Source organism: Perognathus longimembris, chromosome 1, assembly GCF_023159225.1.
Source record: "Perognathus longimembris pacificus isolate PPM17 chromosome 1, ASM2315922v1, whole genome shotgun sequence".
Taxonomy (NCBI): Eukaryota; Metazoa; Chordata; class Mammalia; order Rodentia; family Heteromyidae; genus Perognathus; species Perognathus longimembris.
In genome coordinates, this window is record NC_063161.1 from 106286977 (window position 1) to 106296739 (window position 9763).

Here is a 9763-nt window from a genome sequence, read left to right on the forward strand (position 1 = left end):
TAGAGCTGAACACCATCATCAATCAACTAAACCTAACTGAATAGCAGAGCTGCATAAATATAGAACACTTCATCCATCAATGGCAGAAAAACAGTAAAGGTAGAACTGAACTGTATCACCATCAATCAACTAGATCTAATTGAATAAAAGAGCTAACTCAATATAGAATACTTTAATCAACAACAGCAGAATACACATCCTTCTCAAGTTCACAGGAAATATTCACTGAGGTAGACCACATTATGGTCTAAAAACAAACTTTAGCCAATTGAAGGAAAAGAAATCATACAAAGTGTAGTCTTAGACCACAAGCAAATAAATGAGAAATCTCTAATAGAAAGAATAGGAATATAACTGGAAAATCCTCAAATACTTGTAGATTAAAATATTTCTCAACAATACCTGGGTCATGAAAGAAATGGCAAGGCAATTTTTGAAATATGAAGAATTTGATAAATATTATTTTATAATCAGATGTACATAGCTATTGGGCCTACGTGACCCCCTCCTAAGAATATCCTCCTTTGGTCACACTCTGTGCCAATGCCTAGAGGCCTATATAATCTATCATGTCCCAGTGTATTTTTTTTTCTTTTACCATCCAGTGTATTTACTGGCAGATTTATAGACACAGTTATAGGCACAAATGAGGGAAAACATGCAAACTACTTTTCTTTGGACCTGGCTTACTTCACTTAATATCAATTTTTCCAAGTCTTTCCATTTCCTTACATAGGGCGTAATATTCTTTCTGATGGATGAGTAGAATTCCATTGTGTATATATACCACATGTTCTTGATCCATTCATCTACTGAGGGCCATTTGGGTTGATTCCATATCTTGGCTATGGTAAACAAAGCTGCAATGAACACAGTTGAGCTGGTAGCTTTAGTGGGGCCCTGTGTTCTATTGGATGCCCCAGAGTAGAATTTCCTGGGTCATAGGGAAGCTCTGTGTTTCGTCTTTAGAGCTTTTTTTTCTTTGTTCATGTTTTTGTTTTCATTTCCTTTTGTCTTGTTCCTTCATCTATTTGTATTTGGGAGGGTAAGGGGGGCCACAGAAATGGTAGGACCAAGGACAAAGTGAGCAGATATGCTCACTAGACATTATGTTAAAAAGGAACTATACAAGTCATGATAAGGATGGGAGGGAAAAACTGGGAGTGAGAAAACGATGACATTGTTCAAAAAGAAATGTACTCTTTATCTGACTGATCACCTTTACAATAACAAATAAATGAAAAAAACAATATGAAGCATTCAACTGAAAACTCAACTTCTGGAAAATAAACATTAAATGTGGGATGATGATGGGTGTGTAGCTAGGCAGCAGAGGGCTTATCTAATATGCATGAGGTCCTTCTTAGGTTTGAGCCTCTGCACTGGGGGAGGGGGTGTTAGAGAAATAGAAAAATGTATGTAATGTAGCAAAAACAGTACTTAGAAGAAAAACTATAACATTAGGTACATTTACTAAGAAGAAAGGGCTGGGAATGTGACACAAATGGTAGTCTACCTAGCAAGCACAAGGTCCCAAGCGCAAACCCCCATACCATCAAAGGAAGAAGAAGAGAAGGTAAAAAGACGAGGAGGAGGAAGAAAATGATCAAGACTAGAAGCAGTGATTCATACTTGTAACACAACCCCAGTTACTCAGGAGGCAATTGGGAGAACCATCGATTAAGGCCACCTGAGGAAAAAAATGAGACTCCCATCTCCATCAATAAGGCAGTTAAAACAGTGGTGTATAGCTGTCATCCCAGTTATAAGGGAGACATAAATAGGACAGCAGTCCGGGCTGTCCCAGGTACAAACTGAGAGACCATATTTGACAAATAACTAAAGCAAAAGGGGCTGGGGGTATGATTTAAGTGGTAAAGCACCTGTCTACCTAGCAAGCCCAAGGCCATGAGTTCAAGCCCAATACCACCGAAAAATAATAATAAGGATGGAAAATCAACAATCCAAGTGCTGAACAAGGTGAATTGATGCATGCCTATAATCCCAACATTCAGAATGCTGAGGCAGGAAGATCCTGAGTTAAAGGACAGCCCGGGCTCCAGTGGGGGCAAGGAAAGGAGGAAACTATGGCAAGAAGAGCAAGTTTAATACAAAGGAAGCAGAAAAAAAGAAATAATGATAAGTATAAATCAATGTAATTGAAAACACAAAAAAATAGGGAAAAAACATAAAAAAACTGTCTTTTAAAAAGATTAGTAAGTTGACAAGCCTCTATTCAGGCCCATTATTAAAAAAAAAGAACACAAACTGGTCATATCAATTTGAAATGAAAAAGAAGTTTGGATTTGATGGTACATGGCTGCAATGTCAGCTACTCCAAAGGCAGAAAGATGGAGAGTGTGAGGTCAACCTCAATGGCTGCAAGGGTAGCAGTGAGGTTCAATCTAAAGGAATAAAAACTAAAAAAAACAGGAGGGGGTCAATTCAATTCAAGGATGTAACTCAAGCAATAAAGCTCTTGCCCAGCACACATACAGCCCTGGGTTCAAACCCCACCACTGAAAAATAAAAAATAAAAGAGTCATCACTACTAAATCTGATGAATATTGAAGGTGTATTTTAAACTTCACAATTGCAAATTTGGTAATATTGATGAAATGGGACAATTCTTTGAAATATACATTATACTATTAGCTCACATCAAGAGAAATCGAGCTGAATAGGCCGGAATCTTTAAAGAAATTGAACCAAACATTTTTAAACAAATCTGTATATCAGCAATGAGCAATCTAAAAATAAAACTAAGAAAAAGCAATGCCAAACTGGGTGTGTAGTGGCTCATCCTGTAATTCTAGCTACTCAGCAGACTGAGATCTGAGGATCATGATTCAAAGCCAGCCATGGTAGGAAGGTCCATGAGACTCTAATCTCCAATTAACCCCCAGAAAACTAGGAGTGGTGCTGTGGCTAAAAGTAGTAGAGTACTAGCCTTGAGCAATAAAGCTCAGCAGGGACAATGCCAAGCCCTGAGTTCAAGCCCCATGACCAAAACAACAATGAAAAAAAGATATAACCTGCATAAATATATGAAAATACTTATTTTTACAACATAAAAGATATATGATCAGACCTCTGCAGCAATCCAGTGTACTAACATGGATAAGGCTAGTGTGTGAATAAAGAAGGTAAAAAGATCTTATAGAAATTTTTGATCAAGGTGGCTATGGTGCCTCATGGGTATAATATTAGCTATTAAGGATCCTGAGATTATAAGAATTAAGGTTCAGGGTTGGGAATATGGCTTAGCAGTAGAGTGCTTGCCTTGTATGCATGAAGCCCTGGGTTCAATTCCTCGTACCACATAAACAGAAATAGCCAGAAATGGTGCTGTGGCTCAAGTGGTAGAGTATTAGCTTTGATCAAAAAGAAGCCAGGGGGGCTGGGGATATAGCCTAGTGGCAAGAGTGCCTGCCTCGGATACACGAGGCCCTAGGTTCGATTCCCCAGCACCACATATACAGAAAACGGCCAGAAGCGGCGCTATGGCTCAAGTGGCAGAGTGCTAGCCTTGAGCGGGAAGAAGCCAGGGACAGTGCTCAGGCCCTGAGTCCAAGGCCCGGGACTGGCCAAAAAAAAAAAAAAAGAAGCCAGGGACAGTGCTCAGGCCCTGAGTTCAAGCCCTAGGACTGGCAAAAAAAAAAAAAAAAATTAAGGTTCAAGGGCAGGCCAGACAAAATATTTGTGACATCCCATCTGAATAGAAAAGGCTGGACCTGTGGTCACACCTGTAATCCCAGCTAAAACAGGAAGAGCGAATAGGAAAGTTGTGGTCTAGGCCAGCCTAGGCAAAAATAATCAAACCAAAAAGGGTTGGTAAGCTAAAAGAAAAAAAAGGAAGAGAAATCTTCAATCCTTTGATATAGATGTGAAGGATGAAGACGTAGCAAGGATGACTTTGGGCTAATTTACTCATTTCCTCTATTTCTGTCAAAAACTATTCCAATAGGCTCACAATGATGATCTCTGAAATGGATCAGAAATATAATAGAAGCATACTACTCTGAGGGAAGGAAGGTGGGTAGAGGAAAAGAAGGGGTCATTCCTGGAGGTGTGCAAAAGAGAGAAAAGAGCAGCAAAAGGCAAAGCTTAGGAATTCTTATGAAAGGAGAAGGAGAGGGTGCAACAGCAAAAAAAAATGTTTTGGAAGAAAGCCTTAAAAATTTAAATAAAGCACTGTTCTAACAAGTTTTTTTTTTTAAGAGAGCATCACCAATTTTAACACACTAACAATTTCTTAAAGACAGCAATTATGATGTTTTTGTTTTCCAGTCCTGGGCCTTGGACTCAGGGCCTGAGCACTCTAGCTTCTTCTTGCTCAAGGCTAGCACTCTGCCTCTTGAGCCACAGCACCACTTCTGGCAGTTTTCTATATATGTGGTGCTGGGGAATAGAACCCAGGGCTTCATGTATACGGAGCAAGCCAAGATCTTGCCACTAGGCCATATTCCCAGCCCTAAAACAGCAATTATGACTTACTCGTTTTTTCATTTGTGCTTAACAGATTGTAGGTGCTCAATGGATGTGTGCCAGAATTAAATATCTGCTCCTGCACTGAGCTGAGCTCTTAAGTGATTCTAAGCTTGGCACTAGTGCTCACATTTGTAATCCTACTCAAGAGGCTGAGATCTGAGGATCCCAGCTCATGGCAAGAAACTCTGAGCCTCTTATCTCGAATTAACCAGCAAAATGGCAGAAGAGGAGCTGTGGCTCAAGTGGTAGAGTACCAGCCTCGAGCAAAACCTCAGGGACAGTACACACAGACACAAACTATTCCACCCTTCGGGGTTCTTTTATAATAATGTTTGTTTCAGCACTGCAACTGAAAAAGTAGCTTCATCAGTATTCCCTCTGCATCCTAACATCCAACCCCTCTTTTCCGAGGCTTCCACCCTATGCGACATATAGATAATATATGTCTCCTCCACGCTGGAACTCAAGGGCAAGATCATCCTTATTATTTGCCACAGAGCAAGACCCAAAGTGCTCAAAATCACTTTAGTAGAGTCGCTCAAAACTAACTTTCTAAGATCAAACAGACGGGGGGGTGGTGCTTTAAACTGCACATTCTTCAGAATTAGTGTGTGGGAAAGGGGGCTTCTCATTGAAGCAACTTTAACCACTCCATCAGTGATACCCGAGCTGAGAGAAAGCCATTACATAGCAAGAATAAAACCTTGGGGGGCGGGGGGGGGGGGGACTGAATTCCCAGTGTGTTGACCTTCACTCTCCTACAGAGCATCCTCCCGCTGACCCAGGCCACCCTTACAGGCTCGTGGCTGCAGAGCTCGAACTCGGGGATTGCAAACGCCACACAGACAGGTGCGCGAGAAAAAGGCTAGACACGGGTTGGGGGTTGGGGGGGTGACGAGAAGGGGGAGGGGCAGGGTAAGGGTGGGGGAGGGGCCTGGGGTGGAGCGCGCCCCCCCGCCCCGACCTCGGGGCCTGAAGGAACCGAGGCGGAGGCGCAGCCGCCTCGGCGGCACGGCTCACCTCGGTTCTCGTCCTCCAGGTGCCGAACCCGCAGCTCGTCCTCCGTCTTCCCCTCAGCGCTGTAGCCCCTCCTCGGGGCGGGACCCCGGACCGCGGGCGTCCAACTCTGGGCCCAGTGCGCTGGGCCCATCCGACCAGCCGCCCAAGAACCTGACAGCCTCCCCCCAGGACCGAGCCGCGTGCAGCAAGCGGCCACTAGGCGGGCCCGGCCAGCCTGTAGGGCACCCAAAGCTCCGGGGGCCGCTGCTACCGCCATATTGTCTGTTTACAGCGTGGGTCCAGCACGGCTGCTCCGCCCCCCGCCCGCTCCGACGCGCATGCGCACGGAGTCCCGCCCCCGCAACCCACTCTGGGCCCTGCCTCCTGACCACGCCCCTCCTTGACACTTGGCCACGCCCCTAATCCGCCCCTCCCTGCCTCATGGCCACGCCCTGGTCCCTGGCCGAACACACTTGGTTTCAGCCCTCACACCATTGTGAGGGCCAAGGTTTGTCTGCACCGGAGCGGAGGCATGATATAGTTACACTATAGTTCCCACTACACAGAGGGAATTAGTCACTTCTCTGTACTTCTTGGCCCGTGCCCTGGAGTTCTGCGGGCCGAGCGCTGGTGGCTCCAGCCTGTAACCCTAGCTACTTAGGAGACTGAGATCTGAGGATCGCAGTTCAAAGCCAGCCTGGGAAGGAAAGTCCCCATGAGAGTCTTATCTCCAATAAACCACCAGAAAACCGTGGCGCCAGTGGTAGAGCGCTAGCCTTAAGCTGAAGAGTTTAGGGACAGTACCTAGGCCCTGAGTTCAAGCCCCGAGACCCACAAAAGTAAGCAAAGTAAATAAATAAAAGTAAGCTGTGAAAAATACACTAAAATGTTCTGTGTCCTTAGCTTTGGCTGAAAACTGTGGCAGCTCAGTGGAGCACTGCTTTACACTGCTGGAACAGACACAGGTTGTCTGTTAAACAGGCCTGATAAACCTAACCAATGTTTGTTCCATGAAGTTTCAGAAAAGGGTGAGCACAACAAGCAAAATAGAAATTCACACACACACATACTCACACACACATACACACACAGGTATGCTACTTGAACATAATTCTATTGCGACAGGGATTCTGCTATACATTATGTTTTGAGTCCCTTACAGATAAGTGCTTAGCACTTATCTAAAGTGGAGGGAAAAGGCTGGTAGAATTCTATCAAAACTTCTACAGTAGGAATGACTTTAGAGGCACATTTTACTGTGTCTTTTGCAAAGTGAATCATGGGAAATTTATCTGGAAGATTGGGTAGAGGGAAAAATTTTGCTTCCATTGTGTCTTTCTTTTCTAATAATGAGGTTCACTTGGGCTGCTAGGCCTTGAGATTTTTTTGTTGTTGGTTTTTGTGTGTGTGCAGGTTACTGGGGCTTCAACTCAGGGCTTCATACTCTTACTTGGCTTTTTTGCTCAGGGCTGGCTCTCTACCACCACTGGTTCTTTTATTGTTAATTAGCAGTAAGTCTACCCAGACTGGCTTTGAACCATAATCCCTAGGTCTCAGACTCCTAAGTCTGATTTTAGACATGAACCACTCATGATCAGCCTCAGTGCTGAGACTTTTTTTTCTCTAATCTGGTTTTGTACTCTCTACAGATCAATAGGAAGTCTAGAGATGACTGGAGGTCATCTAGTGGACAAAGTAGAAAGAAGATAGATAGATAGATAGATAGATAGATAGATAGATAGATAGATAGATAGAGGCAAAGCTCTATTGAGTTCCAGGGCTTTATCCATGTGATTTCCCACAGAGGTTTCTAATTGGTAGGTTCAGAGCAAGCTACGAGGAGTCCTGATATGACTAAGAAGGGGTTGCTGTGGCTTGTCTCAGTAATCCATTTGGGGTGTAGAGGTCCATAGTCCACAGGAAAATGGTTACCAAGGAGAAGTTTTATAAGCAGGATTCTGGAGGAGGCACACTGAGGAGTTAGGAGGAGCTGGAACCCAAGCCTGGCTGACTGAATCTGTTTCCTGAGTGAGAGAATTCTCTTTAGTATGGACACTGAGGCAAGAATTCATTATACTAGGAAACCCAAACTTTCTTATTTTTGAGGCCATGTCCTCTTCCATTGCCAAGCCTGCCCTCTAAGAATCTTCTGCCACAGTTGGCCAAGTAGCTAGGATTATAGGCTTTCTCCACCATGCCCTATGGAAACTCAAAAATTTATGTACAGCTCAACCATTGCACTTATTACTACTATTTCATCACTGCTGTTCATTTGTGTTGCTCTTCAATTGTTTTATATTTTTATATTGGCTCATTTAAATTATGGTATTATTCAGAGCACTTGACAGTACTACTTCTAATAATGAAACCTCCGGAAATACTTGTGATTGCTTTGGACAAAAATAATCATAAATTGCTAGGGTTATACACAAAAAGTGGGAATTCCCATTCTTCCAATGACCATAGGGCAATTGGAAAAAAAAAGTGCCTTTGTCCTTTTTTTAGAATAGACATGCTAGTATGTCAAGTCTTGGGCAAACTTGATTCTTTGATTTGGTTTTGGCTGACAGTGGAAGCCCAGGCCTTTCATATAAAGCACAGACTTTACCACTGAACTACATCCAGGTCCCAAATGTTAATTCTTACAAACTAAAGTATGAATACTAGAATAACCATTATAACCTGTCAAAAATGACAAATAATTCAAAATTGTCAAATATCAGAGAGTGATTAATTCCAAACCAACAGACATGGCTTTGGATCTCAGTTCCAATATTGCTTTACGTTGACACATCAGTGAGACATTTAAATACTATATACTTCCATTGCTTCATTTACAGAGTAGCTAAAAATTATTTTCTCATTAACTCTTTAAGTTTGATTTCTTCATTTATAAAATGAGGAGATTTTTGCACACTTTATGTGGTAGAATAGATAAGTATGTGACATATGCAGCACCAGTAAATGAGGCCACAATAAATAGTTTTCTCTACCACTTATCTACTCCCTTTTTAATCTTTTCAAGCTATTAGACATCTTGTTTTATGTAATGGCTATGAAGTTGGCAATATTTCCCTGAGTTGTATAAACAAGGAAACTGAAGTTACATTATATGAGTAAATCCCACAGCTAGAAAGCCAGGGAGCTGTGATTCAAATCCCAATATATCGGACCCCAAAGCTGTTGTAATTATTAAATGTTGCTTTTTAATATTGTAATATTGTTTTTCATAGGCTTTCAATGAATATTAAGATATTTGATGAAATTTAATTCTCTCTGGTTGTTTTCTTGCTTTATTTTACTTTTTTTCAATTATCATTAAGTTGTTATACAAAGGATTTCCATTCTTTCAGTAAAAGAGCCAGCTGCAAGAGAGTGTGCATCTTGGTGATGAAATGACACAAATGGAAATGTGAAGGCATTTAGAGCATTAGAACTAGTAATCTCCTATTGCCCAGGGCCCAGATACTGCACCACCTGATGAAGCTCCTGATAAAGTATCTTCAAGAAGAGCTCTACTTGGCTGTGCAGTACATTCCTGTCATCATCATCACCTTCATCACCATCAGTTCAGCACAGCTAAATAATTCATGATCTTCATCATTCAAGTTGTAGTATACTTTACTTGTGAGTAGCCATATAGAATTTTTTGTGTTGTTAAAATTACATAGGTGTAAGAGTTTAGGAAGTGTTCAAGAGCATATGAAGTATTTATAAGAGTGTGGGAAAGGTTAATAAGAGAGTGGGAGAGGTTTATAGGACAGTGGGAAGGGTCTGTAAAGCCTTAGATAAATCTAATTCTGCTACTTCACAGATTTTCACCTATTGCCAGGAGCTCTGGAATGTAACTCCCACTATAGGGGAGGCATCATTGTATATCTGGGTGAATTAAATACAGATAAAACACTGAGCTCCTGGAGCATAGCCACGCTCTGTAGAAAGGACTTAATGCCAAGGCATGGATATCACCAGTAAAGTTCACCATTACCAAGGCACTACCAACCATCACTGGGGACTCACAAATAGGTAAATAAACACAATGGGAGCAATAAAGCCAGAACTCTGCACCTTCTGAAAATGGAAGCTATTTTGAAACTATTTTTGAAACAATCGAAGAAAAAGTAATGTGTTACAATGTGAGAGGTGACTCAAGTGGTAGAATGCTTGTTGAACAAAGCGGAAGGCTGTGAATGCAGTCCCTAGTACGGGAAAAGAAACATTTCCAGGTTTATTATGAAGGATACAAAGACAAGTGAGGGGGTACACAGGATGA

The 9763-nt window shown here is 42.1% G+C and overlaps 1 protein-coding gene across 1 annotated transcript in view; it reads right to left on the bottom strand.

Annotated features, from left to right (window-relative positions):
* Window positions 1-5823, bottom strand: part of Auh (AU RNA binding methylglutaconyl-CoA hydratase) — a 136660-nt gene extending 130837 nt beyond the window's left edge. The window contains exon 1 of the mRNA XM_048340342.1: window positions 5512-5823. Within this exon, the coding sequence (XP_048196299.1) occupies window positions 5512-5767 (256 nt within the window). The 5' untranslated portion in view covers window positions 5768-5823. The remainder of the gene's footprint in view (window positions 1-5511) is intronic.
* Between the last annotated feature and the right edge of the window lie 3940 nt (window positions 5824-9763).